This window comes from Bos indicus, chromosome 6, assembly GCF_029378745.1.
Source record: "Bos indicus isolate NIAB-ARS_2022 breed Sahiwal x Tharparkar chromosome 6, NIAB-ARS_B.indTharparkar_mat_pri_1.0, whole genome shotgun sequence".
NCBI classification, from domain to species: domain Eukaryota; kingdom Metazoa; phylum Chordata; class Mammalia; order Artiodactyla; family Bovidae; genus Bos; species Bos indicus.
In genome coordinates, this window is record NC_091765.1 from 19,713,366 (window position 1) to 19,734,272 (window position 20,907).

At 34.1% G+C, this 20,907-nt stretch overlaps 1 protein-coding gene across 6 annotated transcripts in view; it reads left to right on the forward strand.

The window, feature by feature from the left end:
* Window positions 1-20,907, forward strand: part of TBCK (TBC1 domain containing kinase) — a 208,922-nt gene that overhangs the window by 68,988 nt on the left and 119,027 nt on the right. For all 6 annotated transcript variants that reach the window (XM_070791100.1, XM_070791099.1, XM_070791102.1 and 3 more), the window contains 11 exons: window positions 22-170; window positions 1,423-1,561; window positions 4,325-4,424; window positions 9,059-9,108; window positions 9,274-9,403; window positions 10,414-10,512; window positions 12,206-12,268; window positions 14,237-14,363; window positions 15,517-15,567; window positions 17,483-17,566; window positions 20,072-20,157. In XM_070791100.1, the coding sequence (XP_070647201.1) occupies window positions 22-170; window positions 1,423-1,561; window positions 4,325-4,424; window positions 9,059-9,108; window positions 9,274-9,403; window positions 10,414-10,512; window positions 12,206-12,268; window positions 14,237-14,363; window positions 15,517-15,567; window positions 17,483-17,566; window positions 20,072-20,157 (1,078 nt within the window). The remainder of the gene's footprint in view (window positions 1-21; window positions 171-1,422; window positions 1,562-4,324; window positions 4,425-9,058; window positions 9,109-9,273; window positions 9,404-10,413; window positions 10,513-12,205; window positions 12,269-14,236; window positions 14,364-15,516; window positions 15,568-17,482; window positions 17,567-20,071; window positions 20,158-20,907) is intronic.

A 20,907-nucleotide genomic window follows, 5' to 3' on the forward strand; every position in this document is an offset into this window, starting at 1 on the left:
ATTTTAAATGTGTTTCTTAAGGCCAACCCCAGATGAATTAATGCAGGACAATGTGTTCAGTGAAGTGTTACCCTTATACCCTCCCTTTATCAAACCTGCCAGTCTGTTTTCTTCTTCTCTGAGATGTGCTGATTTGACTCTGCCAGAGGATATCAGTCAGTTGTGTGAAGGTAATGATAAAGAATACTAATAATAAAGCCATGTTTTTAAAGGAAGTACCCTCATCCTAGTTTCAGTTTTAAATTTGTCAACAATATATATTTACATTAGTGAGACATTTTTGATACTTACCTGAGAATTAAGAAGTAATTTTGGAAGTGGTTAAAATATAACCTAACATTTTAATCCTTTAAATTTAAATTACTTTGGAGCAAGGATTTTAAGAATCAAAGAAAGGAAGTAGTATCAAACAAAAAAATTTTTCTTATGTAAATCCAGGTCGTAACGCTATAATCAGATCTTCTGGTTTCCGGTGGAATTTCTGTTACCTCAATATTTATATAGATTTCATAAAATTTATTATAAATTATCTAAAAATCATATTATTGATAAGTCCATTATTATTAAATTCCATGTTTGTTAGAGAATACCACCTTTTCTCTTTTCATTCCTCTCTGAAAATTACAGCTCTCAAAATGTGTTTTTTAGGGACACCAGTAAATTATGTTTATATAAAAAATTATCATGACATAATCATGGTAGGAAATACTTACTAAACATTCATTTGGGCAAATACGTATTGAGTTTCTACTATGTTCTCTATGTTTTCTTATAAATTATAAGAAAATTTATCTTCTTATAAATGAAGATCCAAGACTTTCTTGGCAGTCCAAGTGGTTAACATTCCGCACTTGCTATGTAGGGGGGATGGGTTCAATCCCTGGTCGGAGAACTAAGGTCCCACATGCCGTGTGGAGTGGCCAAAAAACTGAAGGTCAATATGAACATAGTACAATGGAAGCAAAGCCTCTGTGAGACACCAAGACTTTTAAAAGAGGCAGAAATTGTCTCAGGACAAAGGATGGGACAGGGTGTGCTGGTTGCCTACTCAAGAGCTTTTTTTTGCCCTTATTTCTTTCCTGCAGGGCTTGATAATAGCTAGTGTGTGTGTGTGTATCTCTCATATATATATATATATATATATACACACACACACATATATACATATATACACACACTTATGTATATATATCTCTGGTACAGAGGATAAAAATCACACTTTTTTCTCAAAGACACTGGATGCACAACCAGTATGCATATCTGCATTTAATCCTCTATGAATTTTGTAGTATGAATATTGTAAAGGAAATCTTACTGTGTTCTTCAGCTTTTACTTTTTTAAAATGTCAGCTATTATTGCTTGTTGCCTTTTAATAAAAACAGAAAGTGTGATAGCTATTTTTTTTAATTTTCCATTGATAGATATAAACAGTGATTACCTGGCAGAAAGATCTATTGAAGAAGTGTATTACCTTTGGTGTTTAGCTGGAGGTGACTTGGAAAAAGAGCTTGTGAACAAGGAAATCATTCGATCCAAACCACCTATCTGCACACTCCCCAAGTAAGGAAAGAAAACATCTCTTGTAAATGAGAGAAATCTAGTAATAACTTTTTTTAATTTGATAGTTTTTTCTTCTGGTAGGTAGACATTGTAGCTAAGTGATTGTGAAAACAATTTGAAATCAATACCTTGCTTTCTTGGACGGAGTTTTTTTTTTTTTAATTCTTTTTTTTAATTGGTAGAAAATTGCTTTACAATTTAGTGTTGGTTTCTGCTGTACAACAACGCAAATCAGTCATAATTGTTGGCCACCTCATGCAAAGAGTTGACTCATTGGAAAAGACTCTGATGCTGGGAGGGATTGGGGGCAGGAGGGGAAGGGGACGACAGAGGATGAGATGGCTGGATGGCATCACCGACTCGATGGACGTGAGCCTGAGTGAAGTCCGGGAGTTGGTGATGGACAGGGAGGCCTGGCATGCTGCGATTCATGGGGTCGCAAAGAGTCGGACATGACTGATCAACTGATCTGATCTGATCTGATATATCCCTTTCCTGCTGAGTCTCCCTACCTTCCTATAGTCTCACCCATTGAGGTCATCACAGAGCACCAGGCTAGGTTCCCTGTGTTATTTAGCAACTTCCCACTGTTTTACAGATGGTAATATATATATGACAATGCTGCTTTCTCAATTCATCCCACCCTCATTGTCCCCCTTAATGGACATGAGTTTAAGTAAACTCCGGGAGTTGGTGATGGACAGGGAGCCCTGGCGTGCTGCAGTCCATGGTGTCACAAAGAGTCACATACAACCGAGAGACTGAACTGAACGAACTCATCTTCCCCTGTGTCCACAAGTCTGTTGTCTACTAGGTTCATTATTACCATTTTTTTTTAGATTCCATATATATGCATTAATATACAATACTTGTTTTTCTTTTTCTGACATTTCACTCTGTATAAGAGGCTCTAGGTTCATCCACTTAACTACAACTGACTCAGATTTGTTCCTTGTTATGGCTGAGTAATATTCCATTGTATAATTGTACAACTTCTTTATCCATTTGTCTGTTGATGAACATCTAGGTTGCTTCCTTCCTGGCTATTGTAAATATTGCTGTAATGAACACTGGGGTACATGTGTCTTTTCTCTGGATATATGCCCAAGAGTGAGATTGCTGGGTCATATGGTAGATTTATTCCTGTTTTTTTAAGGAATCTCCGTACTGTTTTCCATAATGGCTGTATCAGTTTGTATTCCCACCAGCAGTGCAAGAGGTTGACCTTTTCTCCATGTCCTCTCCAGCATTTATTGTTTGTCGGTTTTTTGTTGATAGCCATTCTGACTGGTATGAGGTGGTACATTATTGTAGTTTTGATTTGCATTTCTCTAATAACAAGTGTGAGCAGCTTTTCATGTGTTTATTGGCCATCTGCGTGTCTTCTTTGGAGAAATGTTTGGTAGGAGTTTCTAATTGCAGAGTTCTTATCAGTGCTTTTGTTATTTTTTAAACTACTATTTTTAATAAATTATTTGTTTTATGATCTATTTGAAGTAAAGGTATTATTGTGGAACATCTCACAATAGTTGGTGATCAATAAAACAAATTGTACAAATAGAACAGTAATATTTAACAGAGTTAATATACTAGGCTAGTATGCCCATTATGAGGAACTTTTTTTTTTACTTCTAATGATGTTTTAAAATGTACTCAGTGACCTCATTGCTTGTCCTAGAGATCATCATGGTACTAAAGCGCTGTTGAAAAACTGCAGAATTGTATAAGGTCTTAGACACTATCTTGTGAATTACTTAGAAGTTAAATGACAATACAATGCTAAGAGCCAAAACTGTTAATTGTTCTGTTGCTCATCATGTTCATTCATAAAAATGAGAACCTACATCTCTTTCCATTAGTGCTTTAAAGTTTTAATTTTAGGTTTTAGGACTAGATTTGATCTTTGTAGGTAACTATAGAAACCATCTGCTGATCATTTTTTTCTTTGTATGTAAATTTTAGGTTAATTGTTTGAATACAGCACTAATTCTGTACCTTTCCCCCCTCTTAAACTGATTCTTAAATATTAACTTCAGTTGTACTGTTCACATGATAAATTAAGTAGAAAAATCAAAAATAAGATGATGGCAATTCCAAGAGTAAATGGTTTGAAGGATATAAAAATTAATTCTCTAAAATTCTAAATATGTTTATTACTCAGTATTCGTTCTCCTGAGAAGTTATCAGCATTAGCGTTTTATTTTCTTCCTCCTTTTATTATTTTTTACCCATATGAATTTCCTCTGGAACATATTACATATTGTCAGTGTAATTTTATCATTGCACCTGCATGAACAGTGTAAATCATGTTCTTGTATCCCTAAAATGCTTTACACTTGTGTGCTTATTTATAGGGGCCTCCCAGGTGGCTCAGTGGTAAAGAATCTGTATGCAGGAGACTTGGGTTCAGTCTCGGGAAGAACCCCTGAAGGAGGAAGTGGCAGTCCACTCCAGTATTCTTCCCTGTAGACATGGACAGAGTTGCCTAGCAGGCTGCAGTCCACGGGGTTGCAAAGAGTCGGACACAACTGAGTCACTGAGCACGCATGCACTGTGTTTATACAAACTCAACATATATTTAAAAATGAAGATTTTTTGGAGAAATTTCAGCCACCAATTACAGATTTTATTCAGTCTAAAATTTCTTTCTTTTAATGAAGAGATTTATGATTCAGAGTAAATTTTATTTTCTAGAAGGTTTTTAAACAGTAAATTGGATTTCTATGCTCATTAAAATAACTTATTTTTTAAATCTCTTTTTAGTTTTCTCTTTGAAGATGGTGAAAGCTTTGGACAAGGTCGAGATAGAAGTTCACTATTAGATGACACCACCGTGACACTGTCATTATGCCAGCTAAGAAATGTAAGAATGGTATCTTGGCAAATTTGCTTCAGACCTTTCTCCTTCTTTCCTCCCTCCCTTCCTTCTTCCTTCCCTCCCTCCCTTAGTGGCTTCTTTTTTTTTTTTTTTAATAAAACCTTACTGATACACATGAAGCCTTAGATTCCTTCCTGATAACATAAAATATGTGAGCATTTCTTTAACATACGTGCCCACGAGTGGCATTGTTGGAAAATATATCTGCAATCAGTCTAGTATCTATGGTTATATTTTCTGTTCACAGAAATCATCTTATCACTTTATCTCTTTACCCTCATTGGATAAGGGTTCTCATTTCTCCATATATGTGGTAACATATGGTCTTACTGGAGAAGACAATGGCACCCCACTCCAGTACTCTTGCCTGGAAAATCCCATGGATGGAGGAGCCTGGTGGGCTGCAGTCCACGGGGTCACTGAGGGTCAGACATGACTGAGTGACTTCACTTTCACTTTTCACTTTCATGCATTGGAGAAGGAAATGGCAACCCACTCCAGTGTTCTTGTCTGGAGAATCCCAGGGATGGGAGCCTGGTGGGCTGCCGTCTATGGGGTCGCACAGAGTCGGACATGACTAAAGTGACTTAGCAGTAGTAGAAGTATGGTCTTATCAAATTCTTAAAAAATTATTATTCTAAAAGGTGCAAAATGGTATTTTTCTGTAATACTAATTTTCAATTTCCCAATTATTGTACAGTTATGAGCCCTTTTATATTTTTTGTGATTTGCTTACCTCTTGAGTATATTACTAGTTTTTATCTCTTGCCAGTTTTTTTGAATGATTTCTTATTGATTTGAGGATTTAAAAAATGTATTTATTTCCATAGTCTTTGTTAGCTATACAGATATACCTCAGTTATCTCACTTAGCTTTATGATGTTTCTTGCTCTAAAGTTAGTTTTGTTTGAAATTAATGTAGCTATCCTAGTTTTCTTTTAATTAGTGTTATTCATGGTATATCTTTATTCCTTTACTTTTAATGTATCTATGTCTTTATATTTAAAATGGGTTTCTTTTAGATAATGTAGAGTGTGTCTTTCTTACTACTTTTGAAGGAAAATTTTGTTGGGTACAAAATTCTAGTTTGATTTTTTTTTTTCTTTTATGCTTTAAACATTTCACCCCACTCTCTTGCTTGCATGGTTTCTGAAGAACTGTCTGATGTAATTCTTATCCTTTTCCTCTATAGGTAAAGTTCCTTTCACTTCTGTTTTAGTTTCTGTCAAGGTTTTCTATTTGTTATTTGAGTTTTTGCAGTTTAAATATGATATGCCCAGGTGTAGATTTTTAAAAAAATTTTCTTGCTTAATAGTCTCTGAGCTTCTTGGAATTTTTCATTTGGTGTATGTCTGATTTTAAATTTTCTGTCATTACTTCAAATATCTCTTCCATTTCTTTCTCTCTCCTCTTGGGTATTCCTGTCACACATAGGTTACATCCTTTGATTATTCCATAGTATTTTCATCTTTCTGCTTATATTACCTACCTCTTCTTGCATGTGGTTCATTTTTTTCCCTTATAACCTTTAGCATTTTAATCAGTTATGTTAAATTCCTGCTCTGATAATTCCAAAATCTCTGCCATATGTGAATCTGGTTCTGAAGAGTGCTTTGTCTCTGCAGAATGTTTTTTTTATACTTTAGCATGCCTTACAATTTTGGGGGTGGGGAGAATGCAACATGATATATTGGTGAAAAGAACTGTAATAAATAGATCTTCAGTGAAAGATTTCATGTTTATCTAGCTGTTTACTATTTGTGTAGCTTTTTTCTCAGAGTAAAATCCTCAAATGTCAATGTTCTTACCTTCCTTACTGTCTTTAGATTTCTCTGGACATAGAATCTGAGGCTTGCAGTTCTTTCAGCTGGAGTCTCCTATATCATACAGAAACTTTGTTGTTGCTCAGTCACTTAGTGTCCAACTCCTTGCAGCCCCAGGGATTGCAGCTTGCCAAGCTTCCCTGTCCTTCACAGAAACTCTACATATGGAAATAAGATAGGGGAGGGAAAGTAGATTGAAGGGCTAATTAGGTCTCAGTGTTTTAGTGAGCCTGTGTCTCTGGGCTGTGGAATTCTCAGCTTCCCTCCCTGTTGCTTCAGGTGAGACAGGAAGGCTAGAGAGAGCAGTAATTGGGTATTTCTCTTCCCCACATCAAAGACTAGAAGGACCTAGAATTTTGTATTTCCCTTACCGCAGGTCATTTAGGCTCTGGTAAAATAGTTTCCCTGAAGAGCAGGCCTTTACTTAAGACAACAGGATACCCTAGGAGTAGTTCAAAATGGTTATTTTGCCCCTTCTCTTGCAAGAGACAGGAGGGGATTTTTCTTAGACCTTCACCCTGAGAACATGCTGGGACTTATGGGGGTAAAACTCAAGGAAGTGTGAAGTTTCCCTTAGGTCTGGGCCTCCACAAGTTTTTATCTCTCAAGCTTCTATTATCTCTCAAATTGCTAAATCTGCAGCAATCAGTTACCCTTCAAGTGTTTTACCAGGCTCCAGCAATGGCTTCTGTTCCAGCTTAGTTGTGATTCTTTATATTTGTCATTGCTCCAGTTTTCTGGGTAGCATTTTGCCCTGATTCTGATAGTTCTAAAAAGGATTGTTATTTTCAGTTTTTTCAGCTTTTTTCTTGTTGTTAGGGCAGAAAGGATGACTTCCACACTGATGGAGTATTGGTCTGAAAACCAAAATTTCTAGCCTTTTTATTTTTAGTGATCTATGTGCATCCTCAGTCGTGTCCAACTCTAAAGATAAAATAGGTGATTTCCCTAGTCTGTCTCTAGGCTAGCAGTTCAGCACGCTCTCCCCAGGCACGCACGCACACATACACCCGGAGTTCTTTCTTTACCTGGGTGCAGCAGGGTCTCCCTCCAGTTTGACTGCCTAATTAAGTGCCTGAGGCTTTGTCCTGTTGTACTCTAAAACCCTAGTCCACAGTTCTCAGTATCCTTTAGTACTAGCTTAGCTCTTTCTCTCTAAATACAGCTTTGTGTCTTCTGTCACTGCATTTTCATTACTCTTATAGGCTTTTCCTCTCATTTAATATTTTAAATGCTATGCAGTAGGAGGATGTTAGAATCTCTTACCTACTTAAATGCCAGCAACAGAAAATTAAAATATATAATTATTACACTTGATACTCTAAACTTACCATCCCTTTGAGTGAAAGACTGTACAGTGGATAAAATAAGTAGTAATACAAGGTGGTAAAAAAATGTATCCAAAATATATGTTTCAACTACTTTTATTTAACTCTCAATTTGTTTCTTTAATTTAAATATGATACAAATGATATGAATACAAGTTAAATGAATGTAGACTTTAGTTTTACTTCCCCAATTCCCTTACAGTTCCACTTTTGAAATTTAAAATACTTTTTTCTATAATTATTAAGAATAAATTTTAAATTTGTTAATTTTTAAAATAATATGGAAATGAATAATAATTTTACCTTATACTTTTCTGTGTAAGAATTTTTGCCTTTTATAAACCCTTAATATGCTAATTTTTTAGCTAGAAAAAAAGCAGAAAAGATATTAGCTATGTTTATGACTTTCAGGACAGTAAAACTTAAACTTAAAAAATGTAAGTTAATAATACAGTAAAATTTGTGAAAATTTTAGTTTTCAACTTAGAATTTTAATCCATGAAAGAAATACCTAAAGTCTTAAAAGCAAAATGGGAAATGCATGTTCAGTTTTAAAGAAAAGCTAGGCATAAAGTCACTGTTTATCAGATTCTTAGTGCTGGGTTTTTTTTTGGCTTTTAAAAATTCTGGGAACAACTTCCATGGATGAGTGCATAGATGCTAATCAACAGAAGATCAATGCTGGGTCTACACAGAACTCCATCTTCTATGTTAGTCCGCAGAGGAGCATTCTCTGCCTTCCAGTTGGAAGTTGAACTGAACAGCAGACAGGATGGCATTAGCTTTAATCACTCTGCTTACAGTGTATCTTAGATTTTACTTTACTCTGACAGCCTTCTTCTGTTTTTAAAGATATCTATAATTCTGGCAATATTATTATTTGGAGTAACATTTTTTATAATGACTTTGTGAAAAAAATAAAATAATTGATTTTTGTTAGTTGATTTATCAGCTCTTTGAATCATTTATGTTCAACTTATGATGTGAGAAATTCTTTTGAATCCTTTTTATTATCCTCTTACTTTTGTCTTACTATTTTATTAATGTCAAAACAAAAATCTGACTTTAAATTAAGGAATATATATTCAAAAGTACCTTTTAAAATAATCTTCATATAATTTTAAAATAGTTATCCATTTGTTAAAATTTATACTAACTTTAGTTTTCTGAATACTTTATTTAGTATTTATGTTTGGAAAACTTTTATAATAGGTATCTAATCTTTACAAAAGGTACCTAGAGGTAAGAAAAATCAAAAAAACAAAAAGCAATTCTTCACAGATAAATTTAATCACTGGAGGCATGGCATATTTTCATATTTATGTTAGGAATGAATTTTAGACTCTATTTTATACTTTTCTTGTTACCTTTATAAATTCATAATTTTATGTTATTTTTTCTTTTAAATATGGATCAGCATTTCTGTCATAGGTCCTAAACATCAAATATTTTCTGTCTCAATTCACAGAGATTAAAAGATGTTGGTGGAGAAGCATTTTACCCTCTACTTGAAGATGAGTGAGTATATCGTCTCCTTTTACATTTATTTTTCCTATCTGTTTATGTTATTCTGGTGAGAAGCTTGTACATTTTCTTTGGAAAAGAACACAAAACTATGGTATTTGAATTTTTAAAAATTTTATACCTTTTGTCAATTTTTCTGCTTTTGTTTCTCTTTTACAGTCAGTCTAATTTACCTCATTCAAACAGCAATAATGAGCTCTCTGCAGCTGCCACTCTCCCTTTAATCATCCGAGAGAGGGACACAGAGTACCAACTAAACAGAATCATTCTCTTTGACAGGCTGCTAAAGGTAGAGATTCTAAAACCTAAAGTGTTATAAGTGCCCGTATATAGTCCTTATCTTTTATTCATTCATAATTCTTAGGGAATCTTGATGTCATGAGAAGACTAATTCTTATGACTTATGTTTTCTGATTAATTTTAATTATAAATGATACCTGTTCATAGTATATAAAATTAAAAAGTAAACAAGATGCAGGAATCTATGCACAATCATATTAGATATTAACATCCTTACTATTTAAAGAACACCTAAAAACCAAAAGAAAAAAGCACTATTATCTAAACAGGGAAATAGATAAAGAACACAATAGAAATACAACTAGTCAGTAAATCTATTAGAGAATGTATCATTACTATTAATAGAAATGTAAAAAAATAAAATATGTAAAAAAGTAAAATAGCCTTTTCTTGCATACCAAATTAGAGTAATTAAGATATATTAAGATTGGAACTGTCATTCTTTTGGAATAAGTGTAAGTTGATAGAAACATTTTGTAAAACAATTGAAGGTATATATCAAGAGCATTAACAACATCCATACCCTTTATCCTAATATGTCTCTTCTAGAAATTTCTCATGACATACAAATTTACAAATAGGCAAATTTGTATACAAAGATATAGGAGAAACTGTAATAATAACATATTTATTTAATACTTTCTATATCATCAGCTATTTTACAAAGAGCCTTACTTATATTACTTTACCTGTATGAAACTGATAATATTATCCTCAGAATGAGTCTTTTTCTTAATTCTCACAGAGCACAAGATAGAGAGGGATGACTAAAAACAGTAGAATCAACTCCTCTCATTGTGTAATACGAGATTTACAGAAGATAGAGAACTATTTCACTGCTAACTTTTATATATTAATAACACCAAAGTAATTTCAGGCACTTAAAAACATTATAATTCACCTTCAATTTTTTCACTGGTATATTGAGAACTGGCTAGACTAAAGAGGTGGCATTGGTAATTCAAGGTATTTTTCATATCTTTTTTTTTTTATCTGTAGGCTTATCCATATAAAAAAAATCAAATCTGGAAAGAGGCAAGAGTCGACATTCCTCCTCTTATGAGAGGTTTAACCTGGGCTGCTCTTCTGGGAGTTGAGGTAAAAAAGAAAAGAGAAGGTTGGAAGCTGATTAACAGTATTAGGAAAAAAGAATGAAAGTGCCTTCTGAATGTTATGTAGTAAAATATGAGCATTAAGAATCTTTGGCAATTTTATGTGAAAAGAATAGAGGAATAGACTAGATAGAGTAGAAAAATATAATTGAAAGGTTTTTTTATCCTTACATTGTATTTAATGAACTCAAATTATCTTGATTATTAATTTTAAAATCAGGATATTTTAAGAATATATATGCATCATTTGTAAGTCTATAGTCCTGCATATAAAGTATGTTCCTCTAGAAATGTTTGCCTATTTATAGGTAGTTCTGTCTAAGTTTGGAGAAGTCTTCCATTCTAATTTGAACCTTGTCAGAAATCATTAACATAATTTAGTGCCTTTTGACGCATCTGTCTTATCAGAAGCACACTGCTAAGAGAAGTAGCAACTTTATCTTGTACAATACCTTATCTGTGGCAGTGAGGAAAGGAAAAGTGTCACAAAATTATTAGGGTGACTTGCAGTGCTAACAGAGAACAGCAGTCATAATAATGAGCCAAATACTACCAGATTGTTCCCTTTTCTGTCAATTTCCTTGACATCTTACCTTCATCTGTTCTATTATAGATATCTTATGGCTGTCCATCACCTAATTTTTGTGTGTGAATTTTCTCAAATATTTTTAATCCTTTTCACTCTCTGTTGAAAGATTTCCTTTCTTCATTTTTGATTCCTTTGGTGAGAATTTCTGAACATTTTTGAGTTTGGTTGCTTCTTTTATAAGAATGTCTAATGTTCTATACCATACATCAGTAGTTAGTATTGTAATACTTTAAGCATATAAAATAACTTTAAGGATATAATGTAGCTTTAAGCATATAATGTTCAAAAGTTCAAAAGGACTCCAAGGTCTAAATCTTTCATTAAATAGATGTGCCAGAGAAGTTGATGCAGCACATAATGTCAGAATTTGAACCCCAAATTCCTGGCTCTTTCTCTACCATTAACATTTACCAGACCCTTAAGAATTGTTCTGTGCTTAGTCCTATAGAACATGACCAAAATTTTAAGTGCTTTATTCAATTGTTCTTTCTTTAATGGTATAAAAAGGTAAATGGTTCCTCTGACTAGAGGAAAATCTTAATGGTTTTATAACTACATGATATTCCACTCTGATTCATCCCAAACGTCTGCTTCCTTATGCTGAACTACCACTCCTAAAAACAGTTTCATTTTATTTTTGCTTTCATTACCAACTTTTAACAGGAATATTTCTTGTGGGATGAACACCACCAACCTTCCCCTGAATTAAAAAAAAAAATTTTTCTCCTTCAAGTTTACTATGTATGAGATACAGTGAATAAAGAACAGAAAAGCTGCATTTTGTGTCATTGTGGAGGCTGGGAGATTGGCTAAGCATATTCATTAGCCATGTGACTCATTCAACATGTATGTCTTACAGTATGTATGATTCAAATGTCTGCCTCAGCAAAATAGTAAATTGTTTCAGACTTTTATCACAAACTATCAAAATGTAGATAAGTTTTCTAAGGATATACTTTGAGCTTGAGTGTGCCTGTCCATAATTGAGTGTGCTTTCAAAGACAGATGTTTTTAAGTAGATTTTGCCTAAATGTATAATTTATTAAGGATATGAAGAAGTAATTTATCTTCTCTTTTTTTTTTTTTGCAGGGGGCTATTCATGCCAAGTATGATGCAATTGATAAAGACACTCCAATTCCTACAGATAGACAGGTATGATATAGATTTTCTTAAACAACCTAGATAAGTTTGCCAAATCTTTCAATTTTAGAGAAGCATGAGGAATTTTCTTCCTTTCATCATGAATACTCAGCAGCCATGATATGCATATGATATTAGAGAAGCATAAGTCTTACTTCTGTCCATAGTTCTTCAGGCACTCTGTCTATCAGATCTACTCCCTTAAATCTATTTCTCACTTCCACTGTATAATCATAAGGGATTTGATTTAGTTCATACCTGAATGGTATAGTGGTTTTCCCCACTTTCTTCAATTTCTGTCTGAATTTGGCAATAAGGAGTTCATGATCTGAGTAAAGTAATGCTCAAAATTCTCCAAGCCAGGCTTCAGCAATACATGAACCATGAACTTCCAGATATTCAAGCTGGTTTTAGAAAAGGCAGAGGAACCAGAGACCAAATTGCCAACATCCGCTGGATCATCAAAAAAGCAAGAGAGTTCCAGAAAAACATCTATTTCTGCTTTATTGACTATGCCAAAGCCTTTGACTGTGTGCATCACAATAAACTGTGGAAAATTCTGAAAGAGATGGAAATACCAGACCACCCAACCTGCCTCTTGAGAAACCTATGTGCAGGTCAGGAAGCAACAGTTAGAACTGGACATGGAACAACAGACTGGCTCCAAATAGGGAAAGGAATACATCAAGGCTGTATATTGTCACCCTGCTTATTTAACTTCTGTGCAGAGTACATCATGAGATACGCTGGGCTGGAAGAAGCACAAGCTGGAATCAAGATTGCCGGGAGAAATCTCAGTAACCTCAGATATGCAGGTGACACCACCCTTATGGCAGAAAGTGAAGAGGAACTAAAAAGCCTCTTGATGAAAGTGAAAGAGGAGAGTGAAAAGTTGGCTTAAAGCTCAACATTCAGAAAACGAAGATCATGGCATCTGGTCCCATCACTTCATGGCAAATAGATGGGGAAACAATGGAAACAGTGACAGACTTTATTTTTGGGGGCTCCAAGATCACTGCAGATGGTGATTGCAACCATGAAATTAAAAGATGCTTACTCCTTGGAAGGAAAGTTATGACCAACCTAGATAGCATATTGAAAAGCAGAGACATTACTTTACCAACAAAGGTCCATCTAGTCAAGGCTATGGTTTTTCCAGTGGTCATGTATGGATGTGAGAGTTGGACTGTGAAGAAGGCTGAGCACCAAAGAACTGAGGCTTTTGAACTGTGGTGTTGGAGAAGACTCTTGAGAGTCCCTTGGACTGCATGGAGATCCAACCAGTCCATTCTGAAGATCAGTCCTGGGTATTCATTGGAGGGAATGATGCTAAACCTGAAGCTCCAATACTTTGGCCACCTCATGCGAAGAGTTGACTCACTGGAAAAGACTCTGATGCTGGGAAGGATTGGGGGCAGGAGAAGAAGGGGACGACAGAGGGTGAGATGGCTGGATGGCATCACCGACTTGGTGGACATGAGTTTGAGTAAACTCCGGGAGTTGGTGATGGACAGGGAGGCCTGGCGTTGGCGATTCATGGAGTCACAAAGAGTCGGACACGACTGAGCGACTGAACTGAACTGAACTGAAGTCTTACCTCTCTCAGATATAGTCTAAAAACTCATTAGTGAGTCAGAACTTTTCCTTTAAGGAGTTTAAGCCAAGTAAGTTTTCCTAGTATGTACCTTTTTTGTCTGAAGAATTTGTGCTTTATTTAGACCAGATTTAAAGTAAGATTTTTTGAAAACTAAATTAATACATACTTTTTCAAAAGAAATGATCTGCTTTTCTTATTTAAGTATACTTAAAACTTTTTAGTGTTCCTGAAGGATTAGTATAAAGTTCAAACACTTCAAAACACCAGGAGTATATAGGTGGCCTATTCTTGAATTCATAATACAATTTCTCCTCTTCCTTCTCTTGGGATTTATTGGTGATCTGTCTGTTATAGTTCTACCATATTGTTTTGCTGTTTTACAGATTGAAGTGGATATTCCTCGTTGTCATCAGTATGATGAGCTGTTATCCTCACCAGAAGGTCATGCAAAATTTCGGCGTGTCTTAAAAGCCTGGGTCGTGTCCCATCCTGATCTTGTGTATTGGCAAGGTAACTTTTTCCCCCAATTACTAAGACTTTCTGAAGTGTTAGGAATGTTGCATGACTGATAATTTTTAAAATCAAAACAAACTATCAAATTATCTTTGGCTTTAAGAAAAGTCAATACTAAGCTATGCTCCATTTTTTGAGATGTTTATATGAGAACTTTTTTTTAAAACTTTGTCTAAATGTCTAGTGAATATCATTTAAATGCATGACATTTAATGAAACAACTTGTCATCATGTTGATTAGCAAAGTATAAAGAATATTTTATACTAGTATAGTCTTTGTGAATACATTTTTAATCCTTGATGCAAATAATAAAATAATTTTGTACTGTAAATAATTTGGGGATAGTTTATATTCTTGACATTTAATGATTTACAGCTTTTGCTTAACAGATTAGGGTATTATGAGGTTGTTAGGAATTGGGGAATATATAAATCACCCTGAAGTTCTCATTTTTTCTCTTTTTAAAAAATATCTATAATGCCCTATCTCCTTGATTTTTACCTTTTCTCATTATTCTTTTTGCTGTCATTGATAAATTCATGAGTGAGAAATCCATTCCAGCTAGTGCTATTTTTTAATTTGTCGTTATGAATAGTAATCTTTGTATTTCAATTCTATGTCTATTTCTGGCCAAACATGAAAATAAAGCTATTTTTTTTTCTAGCTCTATTCATTTTAGAGTTCCATGTCTCCCTAACAGTTACAGATACAATAAAAGAAATATCATGTATTTATATTTTACTTTACAATTTTTTAAATAATTTTTTTTCATCTAATGAACATGTAAGAAGAGAAACATGTAAGAAAAATTTTCATCTCTTTGACAAGGAAACCTCTTTGGAGTTAAGTGATTGCCAAAATCACACAGACAGAGACTGTATTCAACCCTTCTATCATTTGTACATTTTTCTGTTACCGTATTTCTCTCTTCAACTTATAATAACCTATTGATAATAATGGTTGATTTATATTGGATATTTACTATATGCTAATTACCATCTGTTACTCCTCACAATAATCCATAACATATTTCTGGATCAAATGTATAATACTGAATCTATATGAAAGTAATGCAGAGATCTGAATAAGGTATGTATCTACAATTCTGCTGGATTATGTTTAATTTTTTCCTCAATCTCTCTCCATCAGGTCTTGACTCACTTTGTGCTCCATTTCTATATTTAAATTTCAATAATGAAGGTAAGCCTATTTATCATTTAAATAATTATTGTTTATTGTTCTAAAATATTTTATTCAAACATGAAAGCTTGCTGTCTTCCTAGTAGAGTGTGTAAATTTCTGTGAAATAATCTGTTGTGACTCATTTTAGAGGATGTGAAGAATTAATTTATTTCTGGGAGTTTTTAGCGGTAACTAGAGATTTAGAGCAGAGAAGGCAATGGCACCTCACTCCAGCACTCTTACCTGGAAAATCCCATGGACAGAGGAGCCTGGTAGGCTGCAGTCCATGGGGTCACGAAGAGTCGGACATGACTGAGCAACTTCACTTTTCACTTTCATGCATTGGAGAAGGAAATGGCAACCCACTCCAGTGTTCTTGCCTGGAGAATCCCAGGGACGAGGGAGCCTGGTGGGCTGCCATCTATGGGGTCGCACAGAGTCAGACACGACTGAAGTGACAGCAACAGCAGCAGAGATTTAGAGAGAACCTGATGGATTATTCTAAATGCATTCATCTACTTTGGTGACCATTTTTATGAAACTTTGGAGAAAATTCTTTCCTCCAAAGAAGACTGTTTTAGAGATTAGTTTTCATTTATATATACTTTGTAAATGATTTGTAAGGAAAACAGGATTGATCTCGCATCCTCCAGAGTCTTTTATTTCAACTACTACTTCCTTTTTTTTAAACCATTACTTCCTTAATGAAGACTTTTCTTACCCTCTTGCAACTTGTATTTCCAGAAATTTATCTTCTGTATGTTTCATATCACAGTTACTTATATACTAATATAAATATATAGTGAAGGACAGGGAAGCCTGGCATGCTTCATTCCATGGTGTCACAAGGAGTTGGACACAAGTTGGCAACTGGACAACAATATACTAATACAGTAACCCTTCTTTTGGTTAGTGGATTTTTTTTTAATGACAAGGGTTTTTGTTTTGTTTTTTCTGTCCCCTGATATAATTCCTTTTTTATAGTAGGTATTTAGATAAATATGTAAATATTTATTATGAATATCCTGTAGCATGAATCCTTAGAAACCTTAATCTCAGAATCTCCATCTCTTCAAATTCTGTTTCATATCAGAATGCATAGATTCCTGGAATTGAGTTCTGGTCAGACAGGACTGAGCGACTTCACTTTCACTGTTCACTTTCATGCATTGGAGAAGGAAATGGCAACCCACTCCAGTGTTCTTGCCTTGAGAATCCCAGGGACAGGGGAGCCTGGTGGTCCGCTGTCTATGGGGTCGCACAGAGTCGGACACGACTGAAGACTTAGCAGCAGCAGTAGCAGCAGCAGCATAATCCCAGAGAACTAAAATTTCACTATTTGAATGCTTTTTAAAAATGCCTGTTCTCTAGTATTACTTTTTAATCTAGACAAGAAGCCTGGCTGTGTTTAGTTAAGCATAGTTCATTATGATACATATTGATTTAAGAATGGCATCTGTATTTGATCTATATTTGAAAGATCAATTACTACTAGTGTTTTTAAATCCAATGTTCTCAGACTCTTTGCATCAGTAAAAATCATGGACATTGAAGTTTATGTAGCACAATAATGATTATTATGTTTAGGGATTTTAAAATGCATAAAGTTCTGATAATAAAGATTTTTATTCTTGTAGGATAACAATTTCTGCAGCATATATATTTTTTTGTTTGTTTGTTTTTTTGGTCGTGGTTGTTTTTTCTTTTTGCTGCTGCTATAGTAGTTTGAAATTGAAAAGGTACTGGAGTGGTTATCTCTTATTGTGCACAATATTTTCTGTAGGGTTTTTCCCCATATAATTTTGTGCTTCCGTCAGTTATTAAGTAATTCTTGTTTTAAAATGGGTACAAGGAATGTGTGCTGAGTGAGTGAATGACTGCTGATCTTTTACCTCATTAACTAATTTGTTATATTTGCCATACTCATTTTTAGCTCTGGCTTATGCCTGTATGTCTGCTTTTATCCCCAAATACCTGTACAACTTCTTCTTGAAAGACAACTCACATGTAATACAAGGTAAGGAAATGTTTCTTTGCCTTTTTATAGGGAAAGTTATTATGTCAAAAGTGATCAATACTAGTTAAATTTATGGTTTTCACCCAACAAAATATGGTGACAGTTTATCACTAAAACACATGAAGAAATAATTAAGTTTAATCGTTTTCCAAATCCACAAAAAATTATGGTGTTTTCTAATAATTGTTTAATATCTAATCTGAGTTTGGTTCAAATTCAGGTGTGCCAGTTTAAGAAAATAAAAGTCCAACTGTTTGTCTCTGTTACAATTAACATTGATTACAAAAAGCTTTGCCATGGAGCAAGCCTACTAGGAATTAATAAAAATGTAGTGTGACCAATAATAACAAAATTTTCAAAGTATGTAATAAAAAAGCTATGCTGTAGGAGAGGAATAAGAATTTTAATATGATCTTATCAGAAGGGAGAAAGAGTATTCATTTTATATCTCACTGCAAAAATTTTTGGAAATACAAAGTTTCGTTAAAACAGAAAATTTATATGAGACATGATTGTGTGGAAAAGAACACCATTAAACCTCACTTGAAATTTGAGTGGAAATTTCATAAATATCTTGATTTTTTTTTTTTTTTAATGACATTTACCCCAGATGGTACAGTGTTAAAGAATCTGTCTGCCATTGCAGGAATATCAGGAGACATGGATTCAGTCCTTAGGTCAGGAAGATCCCATGGAGTAGGAAATGGCAATCTACTACAGTATTCTTGCCTGGAAAATTCCATGGACAAAGGAGCCTTGCAGGCTGCAGTTCGTGGGGTCACAAAGATTCAGATGCAACTGAGTGACTGAACACACACACGCACACCTACATAGGTCACCTATCAGAAAATACGATTTCGGGAGATATTTTATCTCTTGATGGGAATTTTCATTATTATAAACCAAAATTAGAGTGTTTTATGAACATTTAAAAGATTCAGTAGTAAATCCATGGAATCTGTTGTTTTAATTTTATTACTAGTTTGTTTTTCAGTAGCTTCTCTTAAATTCTCTTGGGTTGGTTTACAGATCAAAAGACATATGCATTTCAATTTGTTTCGTTTGTCCTAAGGAACCATTCAATGCATTTTTGAAATAACTTGAAATTTGACATAGTGCTGATATGACAGTGCTGGTATCATCAGTTCTGCCACATCTTTTCCTTTAAAGAAATGTTTCTGTATGTAACAAGCATACTGTATCTCATTCTAAAGCCTATCCTGAGCAACCAAAACTTATGCCAGCCTTATAGCGTATATTTACATATATGAAATAATATATGGTATATAATAATATGCAAAATAATTACCTATTTTTGTGTGTATTATATATACATGTTTGTGTGTGTGTGTGTGTATTTTTTTTTTTTTTTTTTGGACATGTACTTGAGCAAACTCCAGGAGATGGTGAGGGACAGGGAAGCCTAGCGTGCTGTAGTTCATGGGGTCACGAAGAGTTGGACACAACTTGGCGACTGAACAACAGCAACATATGTGCAGTTATAATACATACATAAATCCAACCGTCAATGTTTGGCAGAACACAAGGAAAATGTTTTCATGATGGATTAGGTTTCTTCAGTAGATTCTTAATCAGCCACGTAGTTCACCATAGTAGTTATCTTCTGTCAGGCTCAAATAAGAAAGACATTTAATAAACTGGAGCATAGCTATGGAGAATTGCTTGAGGTGTGACTTTCTGGTTTAAAATAAAGTGTGCGTGCATGCTTAGTCGCTTCTGTCGTGTCCAGCTCTCTGAGACCATATGGTCCATGGCCTGACAGGCTCCTCTGTCCATAGGATTCTCCAGGAAAAAATACTAGAGTGGGTTGTCATTCTTTCCCCATTTTATTAATAAAAGTTAATGATCATATGCCTTCATCAACATAAGTTGAATGCATATGATTGTTGATGTAGCATACCTCTGGCTTCTAGGTAAATTGGGACGATAAACATACCATCCCTAACTGGAAAGAGAAAAAATGAAGTTAAAAGTTAAATCCAGAAGTTCCCCTTTGGGATCTGTCCTGGATCTTCACTTTACTGCAACAAATTTCTATATCTGTATATGTAAATAAATTTGAGGTGTAATTATTCTATATGTGACAGTGTTATTCCTTATTTAAGTATCTGTTTACATTTTCTGAAAAAATGATAAATGTGAAACAGGTTTAATATTACTAGAGAAAATAATTTGTTGAATTTAATAGGGAAAAAGTCATTCATCATTTGAATAATTTGTGATTCAGGAAATGAACTGACTGTTCTGAAGGTAGAAAATAAGTTGTGACATAGCTTTTAACAAAAAGCTTTTCTTGTTTAATAATTAGCCGTAAGTGATTGAAGTAGTAACAAAACAGAAAATTATTTAATAAAGTGTGTTTTCTTCGTGGAGAAACTAAATCTAATTCAAAGTGTAAATAAAACTAATTTATGTGGATTTAATGTCTTTATTTGATGTACTATGTAAAAACAATGATTGTTTTAAACTTTATTGTCATTTCAGAGTATCTGACTGTGTTCTCTCAGATGATTGCATTTCATGATCCAGAGCTAAGCAATCATCTCAATGAGATTGGATTTATTCCAGATGTAAGTACTTGGTGCATTAATAAGAAATGATGTAAAAAAAAAAAAAAGCAGAAATTGGCAACACAACAGAATAAAACTGTTTTTAAAGTTTTGTTGTCATAAGAAGTCCATCTATCTAAAGTTTCTGCTACTAACTATAGACTTTTATTATAAAGTTTATATGGTTACGTTCCATGTCTTCACTTAGTAAAGGGAAGTATCTTGTTTTTCTTGATACTATCAAATTAATTTGAAAAACCTGTTAGTGGAGTGTTGTATTGTGCTGTCAGCAGTTTTCACTTGGATTTTATGATATTCAGGCTTGTTTTTGAAGAAGTAGGAAATTGGAACTTAGTTACTTCTTAAGTATTAATAGCTGCTTCTGTGTTTTGCTTGAGATATTACTTGGAAGCTTTGCCAGATTTGGGCTTACTTCATTAGCTTCTCAGGTTCCTTATCAAACCAAAAGTCAGAGCTGACTCTTGGTAGTCAGAGTGTAGCTTAGCCTGTTACTCACATGTAGCTTGTGGCATGGAGTCAAACCTCTTTTAAAAGACAGAGTACAATGTCATAGGTTTTTGTAAAACTAAAAAAAAATTCTTTTTGAGTTAGAAATCTCATTTTTTCATCTTAACCTTCTTTGTTTCCTGATCATACTGAAATGGGGAACTGAGTTCTGTTCACAGAGTCGAAGAATACCTTTCCTTTTAAGGCTTATATCCACAAAACAGTATGTTTATGGTAAGATTAGGAGTGAAAATGTTTATGTTA